This window comes from Entelurus aequoreus, linkage group LG16 (genome assembly GCF_033978785.1).
Source record: "Entelurus aequoreus isolate RoL-2023_Sb linkage group LG16, RoL_Eaeq_v1.1, whole genome shotgun sequence".
NCBI classification, from domain to species: domain Eukaryota; kingdom Metazoa; phylum Chordata; class Actinopteri; order Syngnathiformes; family Syngnathidae; genus Entelurus; species Entelurus aequoreus.
In genome coordinates this window covers 3793408-3812900 of record NC_084746.1, presented here as the reverse complement: position 1 = coordinate 3812900, position 19493 = coordinate 3793408, and the positions used below count along the sequence as shown (strand labels likewise).

At 40.0% G+C, this 19493-nt stretch overlaps 1 protein-coding gene across 1 annotated transcript in view; it reads left to right on the top strand.

Moving 5' to 3' along the window:
* Positions 1–19493, top strand: part of insra (insulin receptor a) — a 173463-nt gene that overhangs the window by 92914 nt on the left and 61056 nt on the right. Inside the window, exon 3 of the mRNA XM_062023819.1 lies at positions 14641–14977. Within this exon, the coding sequence (XP_061879803.1) occupies positions 14641–14977 (337 nt within the window). The remainder of the gene's footprint in view (positions 1–14640; positions 14978–19493) is intronic.

The window sequence follows — 19493 nt, the reverse complement described above, 5'->3', positions numbered from 1 at the left end:
TGATATTTTTCGGGACATGACAGGGCGGTTTCTCTTCGTTTACCTGGACGACATATTAATTTATTCTTCGACATTTGACGAACATGTGCAGCAGGTTCGGTTAGTCCTTCAACGTTTGCTCGAAAATAAACTGTTCGTCAAGGCAGAAAAATGCGAGTTTCACTCATCTTCCATACCCTTCTTAGGATTTATCATTGAGGAGGGTAGACTCAGACCGGACCCTGCTAAGGTCAAAGCAGTAGTAGACTGGCCCACTCCGGTGTCCAAGAAGCACCTCCAGAGATTCTTGGGCTTCTCTAATTTTTATCGGCGATTTATTCGCAATTTTAGTCGCGTCGCGGAGCCACTTACGAGGCTAACTTCTACTAAGGTTCTGTTTGAATGGACACCCGATGCTAATTCCGCGTTCCTAAGGCTAAAAAGATTGTTTACGTCGGCTCCTGTGCTTTGTTACCCTGACCGTTCTCTCCAATTTTTTGTTGAAGTGGACGCTTCTGATTCAGGTGTAGGGGCCGTACTCTCCCAGCAATCTACCAGCGACCAGAAGTTGCACCCCTGTGCTTTCTTCTCTCGTCGCCTATCCCCTGCCGAGAAGAATTATGACATTGGCAACAGGGAGCTTCTGGCGGTCATCTTGGCCCTTCAGGAGTGGAGACACTGGCTGGAAGGGGCGGAGCTACCATTCATCGTCTACACGGACCACAAGAACCTGGCCTACTTAAGGACCGCACAGAGACTGAACCCTCGCCAGGCCAGGTGGGCACTATTTCTGACCCGTTTTATCTTTATCATCACTTTCCGACCTGGTTCTCAGAATGGGAAGCCCGATGCCCTGTCCCGTGTCTACTCTTCGTCCTTGGAAGATTCCTCACCTGAACCTATTGTTCCCCATACCCACTTCATTGGGGGACTCCAGTGGGACATCGAGCGGCAGGTCTTGGAGGCCCTGAAGTCGGACACATCTCCGCGGGGCTGCCCACCAGGTCGGCTGTTTGTGGTTCCTCGGCTCCGTTCCAGCGTTCTGGATTGGGCACACGGGTCGAAGATCGCTTGCCATCCAGGCATTCGTCGCACCAGTTTTATCCTCTCCCAGCGTTTTTGGTGGCCATCCATTCTGGCAGATACGAAGGCGTTTGTGGCAGCATGTCGGGTCTGCTCCCGGAACAAGGCATCCCACCAGGCTCCAGCAGGACTGCTACACCCATTACCCATCCCCTCCCGCCCGTGGTCACACATAGCTGTGGATTTTGTCACAGGACTGCCCCCCTCTGAGGGAAGCGACACCATTTTGACCATTGTGGACCGGTTCTCGAAGATGGCCCATTTCGTAGCCCTCCCCAAGCTGCCGTCTGCTCTTGAAACAGCCCAATTATTAGTGCTCCACGCTTTCCGGCTGCACGGCATCCCCACTGATGTTGTATCCGACAGAGGGCCACAGTTCTCCTCGGCCGTCTGGAGAGCATTCTGCAAGTCTCTGGGGGCCTCCCCTAGCCTATCCTCCGGCTACCACCCTCAGAGCAATGGACAGACCGAGCGGACCAACCAAGACCTGGAGGCGGCCATCCGGTGCACTTGTCATCAGCAACCCGCAACCTGGTCTGAAAGTCTCCCTTGGATAGAATACGCTCACAACTCTCTCATTAGCTCCGCCACCGGTCTGTCTCCATTTCACGTCGCCTATGGTTTCCAACCCCCAGTTTTTCCTTCTACCCAACCCAATGCCGACGTACCATCCGTAACGGCACACCTGCGTCGGGCTCACCAGGCTTGGCGCAACACCAGGGCTGCGTTAAAAAGAACATCGGCCAGGAACCAGGTCTTAGCCAACCGACATCGCACACCAGCCCCACACTACCAGTTGGGACAGAAGGTCTGGTTATCGTCTCGGGACCTACCATTGGCCACCGAATCTAGGAAACTGGCTCCCAGGTTCATTGGACCATTCCCCATTGCCAAGATCATCAATCGTGTGGCAGTCAAGCTCCATCTCCCTAGATCTCTCAAGTGCCATCCTGTTTTTCACGTGTCCCGCATCAAGCCTGTCTCATCCAGCCCACTCAGCCCTCCGGAGGTACCGCCTCCTCCACCCAGGCTGGTTGATGGTCACCCAGCATTTACTGTAAACACCATCTTGGATGTGAGAAGAAGGGGAAGGGGTTTCCAATACCTGGTGGACTGGGAGGGGTACGGCCCAGAGGAACGGTCATGGATTTCTAGATCGCTTATAATTGACAAGGACTTGATCAAGGACTTTTACGTTCGATTCCCAGACAAGCCAGGTAGGCCGCCAGGAGGCGTCCGTTGAGGGGGGGGTACTGTGGTAATCTGTAAATGTCCTTGCCTATTTCTATTGTCTGCACCATGTTCACTCTCTCTCTCATCCACAGTATGGAGTGCAGCTGGCGCAAGGCAGCAGCACACACCTGACATTGATTAGAAGCAGCCTATTTAACCTGGCTGCTGACGGCCTGTGAGCGCCGGAACTTTGTCACTGCTTGCTTCAGACTCATTTGCATTTAGACTCGCCAGCGGACTCACTAGTTTGTCTTGTGCTTCATCTCAGGTTTGCTTGTATTTTTTCCTAGCCTTGTCTAGCGCCTTTATTTTGTACTTTTGATTTTTTCAGTAATACTTCTTTCATTAAGTATTTCTCCTAGCCTTGTCTAGCGCTTTTGGTTTTTTTGTAGGTATTTATATTAGTAGTTTGTTACATGGTGTGTTGTGTTTTCCACCATCGCCATTGTTTTGTTTCGCTACCTTGTGCTTCCGCCAAATAAAGAGGAAGAACAATTGAAAACCCAAATTCGTCTCTGCATCCTTGGGATCCACATCACCATATCCTAACACACGGTTTACACCCGAGACGCTAAAAAGAGAAAAGTTGATGAGGAATGGCGTGTTTTCAACAAGACATGGACTGCCAAGCAACGTTCCCTCTAAAGGTGCGTGCCTGCGCAATTGCGCACTGCTCAAGCGTCCGCTGCGCGCACCAAATATATGCCGCGCACCAAATCAAATCCCATCTGAATTCTAAACAAAATAAACACATTTATTCTATGTAATTTTGCAATGCAACTTTGAGTGACAGTGACAACAAGCGGCCCTAATGGTGTTCGTCAACACCGTTCAATTGAACACCGTTCAATTATTGTAACGTCTATCGAGATGCTTCGAGGACAGGAATTATATCGATCACTTTATTGAGCAAAACTGTTTATATTCGGACATAACCACACCAAAAACATGAGTAAAACAATTCTATCTCGAAAAACTAGTCATTTTCTGCCGTACAAATCAGGCCAAAACCAACTTGTCATCTGTCACCAACACACATAGCACTAAACCACTGGTGCGTTTATGTCCACACAAAAAGTCGGACAACTCAAACACCACACAAAGTTACACTATGACTCCTCAGTCATACGTGTGCTTATTTTACTGTCATTTATTATTAATGTTAATTTATTTATATTAGTCATGGAATGCTGTTACACACACTATGTTGAAGTATTACTATTATTATTATTATTATTATTATTATTTATCTTACGGTATATATCAAAAATAATATTGAGCAAAATTTAATTGAAATATTGTCGATGTGGCCCTCCAGCAGTGCTCGGGTTGCTCATGCGGCCCCCGGTAAAAATTAATTGCCCACCCCTGTCCTACACTGTACATCAGTGTTTTTCAACCTTTTTTGAGCCAAGGCACATTTTTTTGCGTTGAAAAAATGCGGAGGCACACCACCAGCAGACATCATTAAAAAAAACGATACCCAGTTGACAGTAAAAAGTCGTTGGATATTTTTGTTGTTTTTATCCTTCTTTGTGGGGACATTGTTGATTGTCATGTCATGTTCGGATGTACTTTGTGGACGCCGTCTTTGCTCCACAGTAAGTCTTTGCTGTCGTCCAGCATTCTGTTTTTGTTTATTTTGCAGCCAGTTCAGTTAGTTAGCTCATTCACGTAAGAGACTAGACGTATAAGATTTCATGGGATTTAGCGATTAGGAGTGACAGATTGTTTGGTTAACGTATAGCAGGGGTCACCAACCTTTTTGAAACCAAGAGCTACTTCTTGGGTAGTGATTAATGCGAAGGGCTACCAGTTTGATACACACTTAAATAAATTGCCAGAAATAGCCAAACTGCTCAATTTATCTTTAACTCTGTTATTATTAATAATTAATGATATTTATCTTTGTGGAAACACTGATCATCTTAATGATTTCTCACAATAAATATATATAGAAACAGATAAATATCAATATGCAACACTTTATTTTTATATTTTCTCTAAGTGCACATTTTTCAATTTGAACATTTTCAAATGATCACTTCTAAGACAGTCTTGTGAAATCACAATATCCCATTTTAACTAGCTAGCCACTAACATTTTTGAACAAATCATGAATTACTTTGCACCATGTTTGTACAAATAATAACTCATGTAAAATACAAAGGTCAACTCTCAAATTTTTTTTAATGTCACACTTTGAACTGGACACCAAATCTGTTATCTGTTTCTTTGTCAGTTAGTGAAGACCAAGTCTTTAAAATATTTTCTTGGATTTCAAATTCTATTTGAGTTTTGTCTCTCTTAAAATTAAAAATGTCGAGCAAAGCGAGACCAGCTTGCTAGTAAGTAAATTACATTTAAAAAATAGAGGCAGCTCACTGGTAAGTGCTGCTATTTGAGCTATTTTTAGAACAGGCCAGTGGGCTACTCATCTGGTCCTTACGGGCTACTTGGTGCCCGCGGGCACCGCGTTGGTGACCCCTGACATATAGCATGTTCTATATGTTATAGTTATTTGAATGACTCTTACCATAATATGTTACGTTAACATACCAGGCACCTTCTCAGGTGGTTATTTATGCCTCATATAACGTACACTTATTCAGCCTGTTGTTCACTATTCTTTATTTATTTTAAATTGCCTCTTAAATGTCTATTCTTGGTGTTGGATTTTATCAAATAATTTTCCCCCCCAAAATGCGACTTATACTCCAGTGCGACTTATATATGTTTTTTTCCTTCTTTATTGTGCATTTTCGGCTGGTGCGACTTATACTCCGGAGCGACTTATACTCCGAAATATACGATAGTTTTCCTAAAATAGATGTACCGGCCCCATTTTTTTCTCTAAATTTGGCCCCCCGAGTCAAAATAATCGCCCAGGCCTGATCTAGTCTAATGCAACTTATTAATTAATATCTGAACATAAGGTGTTTGCCTTGTTTGCTGCCACCCATTAACCAACTCATTACAGGAACCCGAACCCATCAGAGTGGGCAGGTGGTTGTACACTTTCTGTCTGGGAGAATACTTTGTCCTTGCGCACGAGTACTCGCAATACTCTCTCACAACACACACAATAGGAGGTTCACACCTGCCAATCCTCAGAGGTTAATGTTACATAACACTGCAAACACACACACAAACTTGTGCGTAAACAAGCACCTTGTTGTTTTGTCTCCCCTTTAAAGGTCCCCTACTATCATGACTCAGTTCAGAGCACGTGTGTCATTCCGATCACGCTTTTTCTTTTTTCTTTGTTTTACTACTCCGCTTGGAGCATGTGTGTAGTTCCGATCTTACGCATGTGCATTGAGGTGAAGGATAAGCCGTATGGAAGTATTATTGTAGCAAAATTATTGCAAACGTGCACGTTTGCAAATACTGATATCTAAGTAAGATGACAAATAAGGGTGATATTTGCTTATTTTCTGTCTGATAAGATAATTCTTCTCACTAAGCAGATTTTATGTTAAAGTGTTTTACTTGTTTTAAGTGTTTTGCTCCTAAATGATCTCAGTAAGATATTACAGCTTGTTGCTGAGATTTGATGAGCTATATTGAGTAAAACATGCTTGAAACTAGAATATCAACTGTTGCAAAGCTGTGTCATCAACACTCACAAGTAGAAAACTACTTTTTCAAAGTAATAATTTCTTATTTCAAGCATGAAATTAAAAAAATCATGACTTTGACACAATTGTGTCTCATAATTAAAACAGATGACAGCCAAATGGACTTTGCTGTTTTATTTTCACTGAAACAATAGAAAACACGTACTCATATAGTAGTACAGTTGGCACAGTACAGTAAACTGACAGTTAATATTTAAACATTTAACATGTGACATTTCTAACAATTTTGAACAGAAATAGTTCATGCACATTCAGATAAATTCCTCAAAATTACAATTTAAAAAAATTTGGCCGGGGGCTGGGCTGTATATATGCGCACTAATTGACTGAAAGAGCACGCACTTGGCGCGATGATGTCATGTTATCCATGGAAAAATGCATTTTTAGACAATATATTTGCCTGAGCGGCTAGGAGACCCCGAGAGTAACAAGCACTTGCCTTGTTGCCTTTCCATTAAGAACAATAAACTACTTTTTACTATAAGTTTGCTGGTTTCAAGAAATGTAATGCCGAGCGCATATCATTCAGTGTTTCCCATAAACTGCCAAGATACCTGTGGCGGTGGGGGCGTGGCTATGGTCGTGGTCACCATGACATCATCGAGTAATTTGCATAATTTACTACAATGATATGATTTTCTCTAAAAAGGCTCAAAAAATTTATACCTACTATTTAATAATAACAGTTTTGTTTTAAATGTCCATCCATCCATTTTACAATATAATTACAACACTTTATGTACATATTTATATACAGATTTGAACAATAAGTTGTTCACTGAAATATATTTATTAATTGTGGTTCTTACAAAAAAATATATCTTATAAAATATAAAAGCTAAAATGTCTCTTAAAGCTCTGCCCCTTTAATTAGTGCATACTAAATAATTTAACTTTAGCCTACTACTACAACCGTATTATTTACCAGCAACATAAAGTGAAACAGAGGCAGAGGTGTCCTGCCACAGTCAGTAACAAATAAACAGAAAACAGTAGTGGTCAAATACAAATAAGGCAACAAGAGAAGTATCCTACACTTCTCTTTTGTAAAGTAAATCTGAACAGCCGATATGGGCATCTACATCAACTATATGATTTGCCTGAGAAGCTGGACAGGACAAAAAAAATAAATGTATTTGTGGCGGACGTAATTCTTTCGTGGCGGGCCGCCACAAATAAATGAATGTGTGGGAAACACTGTCATTATGTCAAGATAATGGCACTAGCATTTATTCATTTAAGAATATTTTTCAACATATTGAGCAAAAAGTTCTCTTTTTTTTTTTCCTACTAAGTAAAGTGCACTTGTTATTAGTGAGAATATACTTATTTTAAGGTATTTTTGGGTTCATTGAGGTTAGCTAATTTCACTTGTTTTGGAAAGTCTTGACAAGCCGAATTTTCTTGTTCTATTGGCAGATAATTTTGCTTAGTTCAAATAAAATACCCCTCATTTTTGTATTTCTTGTTTTTGAACACTGACTTTTTGCAGTGTGTATCTCAATATATCCAATTTATGTGCACGTATACTCATTTGTGTGTCTGTATATCAATCTGAGTGTGTGTATTCCGATCTGCGTTGGTCTGTTTCAGGTTGTCTGTCTGTCCCCCATCACAAAGAGCCCTCGATAGGCTGCACGAGCCACATCGACATCCTTGGCTCAGAAAAAATGTAAACAATGTACACTGAAGCAAACTTAAACCATGTCACAAAACAGTGGTAATATCTCAAATGTAGGTTTAGTGAATCATTCCACCCCTAGAAACAGGTGTGACGTGCTATAATATGGCGGATTTTAAAGCCCAGTTTGTGCAAATACACAGATAACTTGTTAGTGACACTTGTATTTAGCTCTTGACTCATCACCCGTCACGTGAGTTTCACGTTGCAAAAGTGTCTCGCTTGCAAAACACTTTGAGTCCGTCAACCGTCGTCTCTGTTTATTTCCTGCCACCTTCCAGCAGAAGTGTTCCACCTCGTAATGGCGTCTTGTCTTGTGTCCAGCAGCGTCGGTGGGACCTCTGCTGTTTGTATTCAATAATGCTTGTTAGGCGACTCCTGCGGTAGATCCCCTCAGCTGCTGACGCGCCCAATGAAGGATTTCACTGAGGCTGATGAGGGCATTTCAAGGCCTCCTGAAAGCCACTACTAGCGACCACGCAGTCTGATAGTTTATATATCAATGATGAAATCTTAACATTGCAACACATGCCAATACGGCCGGGTTAACTTATAAAGTGACATTTTAAATTTCCCGCTAAACTTCCGGTTGGAAACGTCTATGTATGATGACGTATGCGCGTGACGTCACGACGGCAACGGAAGTATTCGTACCCAATGTGTCACCATACAAACTGCTCTGTTTTCATCGAACAATTCCACAGTATTCTGGACATCTGTGTTGGTGAATCTTTTGCAATTTGTTTAATGAACAATGGAGATTGCAAAGAAGAAAGTTGTAGGTGCGATCGGTGTATTAGCGGCTGGCTAATATATATATATATATATATATATATATATATATATATATATATATATATATATATATATATATATATATATATATATATATATATATATATATATATGTATGTATGTATGTATGTATGTATGTATGTATATATGTATATATATATATATATGTATATGTATATATATATATATATATATATATATATATATATATATATATATATATATATATATATATATGTATATATATATATATATATATATATATATATATATATATATATATATATATATATATATATATATATATATATATATATATATATATATATATATATATATATATATACACTACCGTTCAAAAGTTTGGGGTCACATTGAAATGTCCTGAAGGAAAAGCACTGTACTTTTCAATGAAGATAACTTTAAACTAGTCTTAACTTGAAAGAAATACACTCTATACATTGCTAATGTGGTAAATGACTATTCTAGCTGCAAATGTCTGCTTTTTGGTGCAATATCTACATAGGTGTATAGAGGCCCATTTCCAGCAACTATCACTCCAGTGTTCTAATGGTACAATGTGTTTGCTCATTGGCTCAGAAGGCTAATTGATGATTAGAAAACCCTTGTGCAATCAAGTTCACACATCTGAAAACAGTTTAGCTCGTTACAGAAGCTACAAAACGGACCTTCCTTTGAGCAGATTGAGTTTCTGGAGCATCACATTTGTGGGGTCAATTAAACGCTCAAAATGGCCAGAAAAAGAGAACTTTCATCTGAAACTCGACAGTCTATTCTTGTTCTTAGAAATGAAGGCTATTCCACAAAATTGTTTGGGTGACCCCAAACTTTTGAACGGTAGTGTATATATATATATATATATATTTACAGCCCGGCCCCTGACCACATTTTTTTTGTTATTGTAATTTTGAAGAATTTATCTGAGTGTGCATGAACTATTTCTGTTCAAAATAGTTAGAAATGTCACATGTTAAATGTTTAAATATTAACTGTCAGTTTACTGTACTGTGCCAACTGTACTACTATATGAGTACCTGTTTTCTATTGTTTCATTGAAAATAAAACAGCAAAGTCCATTTGGCTGTCATCTGTTTTAATTATGAGACACAATTGTGTCAAAGTCATGATTTTTTATTTCATGCTAGAAGTAAGAAATGATGACTTTAAAAAAGTAGTTTTCTACTTGTGAGTGTTGATGACACAGCTTTGCAACAGTTGATATTCTAGTTTCAAGCATGTTTTACTCAATATAGCTCATCAAATCTCAGCAACAAGCTGTAATATCTTACTGAGATCATTTAGGACCAAAACACTTAAAACAAGTAAAACACTCTAACATAAAATCTGCTTAGTGAGAAGAATGATCTTATCAGACAGAAAATAAGCAAATATCACCCTTATTTGACATATTTCATCTTACTTAGATTCCAGTTTTTGCAGTGTAGCTGCACAGCAATCAGCAGAATGGCACTGTGAAAAGTATTTGAGCTTCTATACTAAAGCTGCTGTTTAGTTTACGTGTTGGCACTTCATTTCATCTTGCACTTGTGTTACTGTGGTGTTATAACACATCTGCTGGAAGCACAGCTTGCTTTTCTCTGTGCTTCATTGTTGCTACCTGAACAAACAACCGTAAATACCTGGTAGCTTTTCCAAAAGTGGTTTGTTTACATCTTCTTTTTGTAATGTTTATGGATTGCGATGCCTTGAAGTTGATAGTTCTACTATTTGTTTATAATGAATGCAGGAATTGCCTGTTTTGTATGTGTCTATTTAAAGAAGGAACACATGACATTGTTGTGACATGATCCAACCTTCTGCCTGTGAGGCCACTGTAGTTTATATACTGCATTATTGAATTATTATGTTTTCTATTTCATTCTGTCTTCTTGGGAAAATGCAATCCACAAGTTGTGTTATTGCATACTGTACATTAAGTCTTAAGCAACTTGTGTTTATGTATTTATTTTGCCATTGTTTTACATCACAATCCCTTCTTCCACATGTACTAAAGTGCACTCCAGCCTCCTCTGCTCTGCTTGCTCTACCATTCACCAACATGTAATAACAGACTATTCAGATCCACGGATGTTATTGTGGTTGGTGCAGCCCTTTGAGGCACTTGTGATTAGGGGCTATATAAATAAACTTTGATTGATTGATTTATTACGTTTTTTGTCACCATACCAAGCTTCCATCTGCAACATATTGTAATGTTTTAGAAAGTATTGTTAGATGCATATCGGATCGCCATTTAAAGGCCTACTGAAAGCCACTACTAGCGACCACGCAGTCTGATAGTTTATATATCAATGATGAAATCTTAACATTGCAACACATGCCAATACGGCCGGGTTAACTTATAAAGTGACATTTTAAAATTCCAGCCACACTTCCGGTTGAAAAACTCCTTTGGATATGATTTATGCGCGTGACGTCACAAAATGCACGGAAGTGTTTGGGCCCTATTGGACACAATACACAAACCTTTTGTTTTCTTCGACAAAATTCCACAGTATTCTGGACATCTGTGTTGGTGAATCTTTTGCAATTTTTTTTAATGAACAATGGAGGCTGCAAAGAAGAACGTTGTAGGTGGGATCGATCGGTGTATTAGCGGCTAAGTACAATACTTACAGCAACACAACGAGGACTACTTACTACGCCTAGCCGATGTTTGCCGCCAAACCCACGGATGAAGTCCTTCGTCGCGCCGTCGATCGCTGGAACGCAGGTGAGCACGGCTGTTGATGGGAAGATGAGGGCTGGCTGGCGTAGGTGGAGCGCTAATGTTTTTAGCATAGTTCTGTGAGGTCCGGGTTGCTAAGTTGCTAAATTAGCCTTAGCGTCGTTAGCAACAGCATAGTTAAGCCTTACCAGGCTGAGAATTTTTAACCGTATAGTTAAATGTACATGGTTTAATAGTATTGTTGATCTTCTGTCTATCCTTCCAGACAGGGGTTTATTCATTTTGTTTCTATCTTCATTTGAGAACGATGCTATCACGTTAGCTCAGTAGCTAAGTGTGTCACCGATGTATTGTCGTGGAGATAAAAGTCACTTTAAATGTCCATTTCGCGTTCTCGACTCTCATTTTCAAGAGGATATAGTATCCGAGGTGGTTTAAAATACAAATCCGTGATCCACAATAGAAAAAGGAGAGAGTGTGGAATCCAATGAGCCAGCTTGTACCTAAGTTACGGTCAGAGCGAAAAAAGATACGTCCATCACTGCCTCTCTAGTCCTTCACTGTAACGTTCCTCATCTACGAATCTTTCATCCTCGCTCAAATTAATGGGGTAATCGTCACTTTCTCGGTCCGAATCTCTCTCGCTCCATTGTAAACAAAGGAAAATTGTGAGGAATACTAGCTCCTGTGACGTCACGCTACTTCCGGTACAGGCAAGGCTTTTTTTTTATCAGCGAGCAAAAGTTGCGAACTTTATCGTCGATTTTCTCTACTAAATCCTTTCAGCAAAAATATGGCAATATCGCGAAATGATCAAGTATGACACATAGAATGGATCTGCTATTCCCGTTTAAATTTAAAAAAATAATTTCAGTAGGCCTTTAAGGTAGAGATGCACACCCCTAATTGATGGTATACAATTAAGGATGGGCGATATGGCCTTTTATTAATATCTGGATATTTTTAGTCCATGTCACGATACACGATATATATCTACATATTTTGCCTTAGCCTTGATGCATATAATCACAGCATTATGATGATTCTATGTGTCTACATTCAAACATTCTTCTTCATACTGCATTAATATATGCTACTTTTAAACTTTCATGCAGAGAGGGAAATCACAACTAAAAGTGTATTTATTAAACAGTTATTAAACATTCATGTCATTTCCAAAACAGAAAGTGCAAGATTGTCAGAGACATTTTAAAACAAGCTATTAGTGCACTTTTGTGCATGATGTCACTAAGATGACATATCAAAACAACAATAAATTAAAGGCCTACTGAAATGAATTTTTTTTATTTAAACGGGAATAGCAGATCCATTCTATGTGTCGTACTTGATCATTTCGCGATATTGCCATATTTTTGCTGAAAGGATTTAGTAGAGAACAATGACGATAAAGATCGCAACTTTTGGTATCTGATAAAAACAACCCTTGCCCCTACCGGAAGTAGCGTGACGTCACAGGAGCTAGTATTCCTCACAATTCCGCTTTGTTTACAATGGAGCGAGAGACATTCGGACCGAGAAAGCGACGATTACCCCATTAATTTGAGCGAAGATGAAAGATTCGTGGATGAGGAACGTGAGAGTGAAGGACTAGAGAGGCAGTGCAGGGTGTATCTTTTTTCGCTCTGACCGTAACTTAGGTACAAGCTGGCTCATTGGATTCCACACTCTCTCCTTTTTCTATTGTAGATCACGGATTTGTATTTTAAACCACCTTGGATACTATATCCTCTTGAAAATGAGAGTCGAGAACGCGAAATGGACATTCACAGTGACTGAACATGTAAATACACGGTTAATAATTTTCAGCTTGGCGAAGCTAAAAAAATAGAAGCTAACTTAGCTACAGAGCTAACGTTATAGCAGGCTCAAATGCAGATAGAAACAAAATTTTAAAAAACCCTGAGTGGAAGGATAGACAGAAGATCAACAATACTATTAAACCATGAACATGTAAATACACGGTTAATAATTTTCAGCTTGGCGAAGCTAAAAAAAATAGAAGCTAACTTAGCTACGGAGCTAACGTGATAGCATAAGTCTCAAATGCAGATAGAAACTAAATTAAAAAAAAACCCTGACTGGAAGGATAGACAGAAGATCAACAATACTATTAAACCATGAACATGTAAATACACGGGTAATAATTTTCAGCTTGGCGAAGCTAAAAAAATAGAAGCTAACTTAGATGCGGCGGCGGGCGTTGTAGCTTTTGACGACACCCCGGCCGCCATCAGAGTCGGTAAGAAACATATATTTCCCCAAAGTTACGTACGTGACATGCACATAGCGACACGCACGTACGGGCAAGCGATCAAATGTTTGGAAGCCAAAGCTGTACTCACCGTAGTGCGTCTGCTATCCTGCTCAAAACACAACACAACCTCCTGGTGTTGGTGTTGCTGTAGTCCGCCGCTCCACTGATCGCACCTACAACTTTCTTATTTGCAGTCTTCATTGTCCATTAAACAAATTGCAAAAGATTCACCAACGCAGATGTCCAGAATACTGTGGAATTTTGTCGAAGAAAACAAGAGGTTTTTGTATCCGGTCCGATGTGGTCCAACCACTTCCGTGGATTTTGTGACGTCACGCGCATAAATCATATCCAAAGGAGTTTTTCAACCGGAAGTGTGGCGGGAATTTTAAAATGTCACTTTATAAGTTAACCCGGCCGTATTGGCATGTGTTGCAATGTTAAGATTTCATCATTGATATATAAACTATCAGACTGCGTGGTCGCTAGTAGTGGCTTTCAGTAGGCCTTTAAGCCATGCCTTGGAGCGCTTTTTCCGGTCCATTTTTTTCCTGCTTTCGCTATCTGCGCCTAATGACTGAGCTACGTGACGTCATTTCTTGTGATGTCCCACAGGGCATTTCTTGTCGGGACGGGATTCGTTCCCAGGGATTCGAATAAAGAACCAACTCTTTTTCTTTACTATAGCGGTCTCGATAACGGTTACCGGTTCTCAAAAAGGGATTCGAGTCCGAGGACTCGGTTCTTTTCTTATCGAACAACCGGGAAAACCGGTTTCGAGCATCATCCCTATCCGTGACCTCCTACCTCGCCAATGTTCTTCTGCAAGAATGTACGAAACCTGAACATTTTCTTCCTTTTTCATTTCTTATGTGCTGGCTTTATCCAGGTGGCCAAATGTGGTGTATGACTGGTGGCCTTTAAGATTAGTGAGGAAGTCTAAGAGAAGGAGTCCTCCTTCCTTGATGAAACAGCATTGCCATGGCCCACTGTTGCATCAAAAACTATTTGTGCATTTGCCCTTCAAGTGAACCCATGAACTAATAGAGATAACAGCGCCTTCCATATGGCTCTGGGGGTATTTACTTTATAAATTATGCACATTATTTAGCGACCCAGATTAAATCTCCTGTGATCCACCTCACCGTCGGTGAATATTTCCCTTTTAGAGCACAGTGGCCCTCATGGACATGCATATTTGAACCGCAAAGCCCCTACGTGACCCGCTTCTGTCTCTTTGCAGTGTGTCCCGTTCAGTGCAAACATCGGACCTGCACCAGGGATCACCAGTGCTGTCACGACGAGTGCCTGGGTGGCTGCCTGAGGTCTCAGTCGGCGGCTCACTGCGTGGCCTGCCGGGGCCTCCTGCACCAGGACACCTGCGTGCGGCGCTGCCCAGACAACCACTACACCTTCAAGGGCTGGCGCTGCGTCTCCTTCGCCTTCTGCCAGGAGCTCCACAGCAGGTGCAAGTGGGAGAAGGAGCGCAGCAAGAACTCTGAGTGCCACGAGTACGTCATCCACAACGGCGCCTGCATCCCTGAGTGTCCCTCGGGCTACACCACCGTCAACTCATCTTCGTAAGTGGATGGTTTCATTTCCCTAAAAAAAAAAAAACGGCAAAGATAATCACTGCATTCACTAATGACTTTTCACACACTGCACATTTTTACAAATACTCCTGTTTATTCAGCCGTAATTATTGGACGGACACGGAAATGGGGTTGCTGAAATAGTGGTTAAGAGCACAGACCGAGTGCTGAATCTGCCCACAACTGTCCAGTATCAGACCAGTTTTTGCAGCTGATTTCTTAAAGGAGCAGAGCACTAGCTTTTACACCACACAAGTGTGGCGTTCGGGTCCGTGGGACCCGTTTTCATTTTTTTACTAAAAGAAAAATGATACAATTAAAGGCCTACTGAAATGATTTTTTTTTATTTAAACTGGAATAGCAGATCCATTCTATGTGTCATACTTGATCATTTCGCGATATTGCCATATTTTTGCTGAAAGGATTTAGTAGAGAAAATCGACGATAAAGTTCGCAACTTTTGCTCGCTGATAAAAAAAAGCCTTGCCTGTAGCGGAAGTAGCATGACGTCACAGGAGCTAGTATTCCTCACAATTCCCCGTTGTTTACAATGGAGCGAGAGAGATTCGGACCGAGAAAGTGATGATTACCCCATTAATTTGAGCGAGGATGAAAGATTCGTGGATGAGGAACGTTACAGTGAAGGACTTGAGAGGCAGTGCAGGACGTATCTTTTTTCGCTCTGACCGTAACTTAGGTACAAGCTGGCTCATTGGATTCCACACTCTCTCCTTTTTGTATTGTGGATCACGGATTTGTATTTTAAACCACCTCGGATACTATATCCTCTTGAAAATGAGAGTCCAGAACGCGAAATGGACATTCAGTGCCTTTTATCTCCACGACAATACATCGGCGAAATGCTTTAGCTACGAGCTAACGTGATAGCATCGTGCTTTAACTGCATATAGAAACAAAATAAATAAACCCCTGACTGGAAGTATAGATAGAAAATCAACAATACTATTAAACCGTGGACATGTAAATACACGGTTAATGCTTTCCAGGCTGGCGAAGGTTAACAATGCTGTGCTAACGACGCCATTGAAGCTAACTTAGCAACCGGACCGCACAGAGCTATGCTAAAAACATTAGCTCTCCACCTACGCCAGCCAGCCCTCATCTGCTCATCAACACCCGTGCTCACCTGCGTTCCAGCGATCGGCGGAAGGACGAAGGACTTCACACGATGCGTTTGGCGGCCCGGAGACGTAGGAAGTCAAGGTGAGGTCGCCGGCTAGCACGTCTGCTCTCCAACAAAGTCCTCCTGGTTGTGTTGCTGTAGTCCGCTGCTAATACACCGATTCCACCTACAACTGTCTTCTTTGCAGCCTTCATTGTTCATTAAACAAATTGCAAAAGATGTCCAGAATACTGTGGAATTATGAAATGAAAACAGAGCTTTTTGTATAGGATTCTACGGGGTACCATAACTTCCGTTACTCTGACTTCGTCACGCACATACGTCATCATACCGCGACGTTTCAGCCGGATATTTCCCGGGAAATTTGAAATGTCACTTTATAAGTCAACCCGGCCGTATTGGCATGTGTTGCAATGTTAAGATTTCTTCATTGATATATAAACTATCAGACTGCGTGGTCAGTAGTAGTGGCTTTCAGTAGGCCTTTAATTCATTTTTCAAACTGAGACTCACCGACTTTGGATCATTTTCTGTGAAGAACATATGTGACCCGTGCTGGCAAAATGAGTCGGAATGCGCACAGGCTAATTTTGAGCTACAGGCAAATAAGTGAAAAAAATGTATCTTGGTTGAAATTGAGATTTTCACAAAAATGAGTCCATAAAGCCACAATCCAGCGATCCCAATCATCGAAATAGCAAGAAAACATCTTAAATCACCTTTATTTGAAGGTTTTGTACGAGGTATGTCTTCAGAAATTAGTCCTTTGTGTTAAAATTCCTTGAGAAAATCAAGTGTTTTCAACGCTCACTCGCGGCAATAAGGGGGAATCCCCCTAGCCATATTTGCTATCATTGTGACGCCAAGTTTACCTACTTTCTAAAAATGAGCATGGAATTCCCGATGACGCCATTCTGAACCAATACAATTCGAGTTTTTAAATCTGTCCCGACGTAAACAAATCCGGCTTGTTGCTAAGCGGTCGCTGTGAGGCGTACCCTCATTGGTTGAATCACCCCGCGCGGTGCATTGTGGTATCATGGCAGCGCGCTGATGAAAAACAACACAGTAATTCAAGCGGAATATTTGGTGAAAAAAGGTGATTTTCGAACATTTAATTATTATTTTTGTGGATAAGTTAGACTGTTTTACATTCCGTAATGGATTTAGAAGGCGGAGAGGGTACACAGGCGGTTGCAAGTGCGCTAAATTCACTGGCGAATCTTCTTAGTGCTGCTGGTCAGGAATATTACGGACAGCTGACCAGCTGACAAAATGACCAGTGAACAAAAAAAACTGTGACATAACAGTGTTGACATTTTTGTACATAACCGTTTTCAATAGAGTTGAATATATATTTTTCCTTTAGACATGGGATTTGACTTTAATTGTACCAATTTTGGTGTTGCTACAAGGACTTTTAAGGTATGGTTGCTATGGAGTTTTGTTTTGGAACATTCTGTTCTGGAACAGTCAACTTTAAGCTGTTTTTTCTCAAAACGGACCCTCAAACTTGGTCGACTTCCATCGGATGTAACTCGGTCATTTTCTGTCCGATTCCAACAAACCATATATCATTTTGAAGGTCTTTAGATGGAGAATGTGTAAATAACAATAACTCAGTTTGTAACATTTCCTCATTGTGACTCATTTTGCCAGCACAGGTCACATATATCAGAATACATATTTAATGACCACACACCATACACCCCCCTACACATTTCTATTACATCAGGGGTGTCCAAAGTGCGGCCCGGGGGCCATTTGCAGCCCGCAGCTAATTGTTTACCGTCCCGCCACACATTCTGGAAATGCTATTGCAAAAATAACATTAAAAAAAGTGGAATGAGTTGAAATCTAACGAGAAAAAGTTGCAACGTTGACACAAAGCTGCCATGCAGGCTGTTTTTTTTTCTTTTGTCTTTCTTTATTCATTTATTTTTGCCATTGCTCCAAAAAAAAAAAAAAGACAAAAAATCCATGTTGTAATGAATTATTTTCAAGGCTCCAATTACTTCAAATATTTCACTTTAAAATGTTTTATGTGGTAAATATTGCATATACAGTGTTTCCCATAAACTGCCAAGATACCTGTGGCGGTGGGGGCGTGACTATGGGCGTGGTCACCATGACATCATCGGGTAATTTGCATAATTTACTACAATGATATGATTTTCTCTAAAAAGGCTAAAAAAATGTATACTTACTAATTAATAATAACAGTTTTGTTTTAAACGTCCATCCATCCATCCATTTTACAATATAATTACAACACTTTATGTACATATTTATATACAGATTTGAACAATAAGTTATTCACTGAAATATATTTATTAATTGTGGTTCTTACAAAAAATATATCTTATAAAATATAAAAGCTAAAATGTCTCTTAAAGCTCTGCCCCTTTAATTAGTGCATACTAAATAATTTAACTTTAGCCTACTACTACAACCATATTATTTACCAGCAACATAAAGTGAAACAGAGGCAGAGGTGTCCTGCCACAGTCAGTAACAAATAAACAGAAAACAGTAGTGGTCAAATACAAATAAGGCAACAAGAGAAGTATCCTACACTTCTCTTTTGTAAAGTAAATCTGAACAGCCTATATGGGCATCTACATCAACTATATGATTTGCCTGACAAGCTGGACAGGACAAAAAAATATATATATTTTTTTTTTTTTTTTTTTTTTAAATTTTATTTTATTTGTGGCGGACGTAATTCTTTCGTGGCGGACCGCCACAAATAAATGAATGTGTGGGAAACTGATATATTGTGTAGTTGCCATATAAAAACATCAAAGTTTTCTTTGACAAAAGCGCATAATAGTTCAAACGTAAAATGGACAGATATATCTGAAGTTGATCTCGTAACTTAAGTGTTGGAAGTAAAAGAAAAACCTAATAAAAATGTATCACTTTATGTGTGGGGCACCTTTTGGATCCCAAATTTATTTAGTGGTATTTTATTTATCTTTTCACTGTGATTACTCAAAAATATTAAATAATTAAAATCAATGGTGTCCTGCATTATTGCTCTTTTAGGGCTCTAATGACTAAATACTGCATATTTCAGTTTAACTATAAAAAAAACAAAGTTGTTGTTGACAGAAAAGCCATAAAACCTTTTTATTTTTTATTACTTTATATCAACTTGAAGTTGATATAGAGATTCACTGTAAGCGTTAAATAATAACAAAAAAATTATAATTTGACTTATTTTTAACATTTTAATGACTGAGACCCTTAATGGTCCCCGGGACTCCTAAAGGTAAAATAAATAGCAATAAAGAATATTTCAGTTGTTTTTATCCTTCTTTGCGGGGACATTGTTGATTGTCATGTCATGTTCGGATG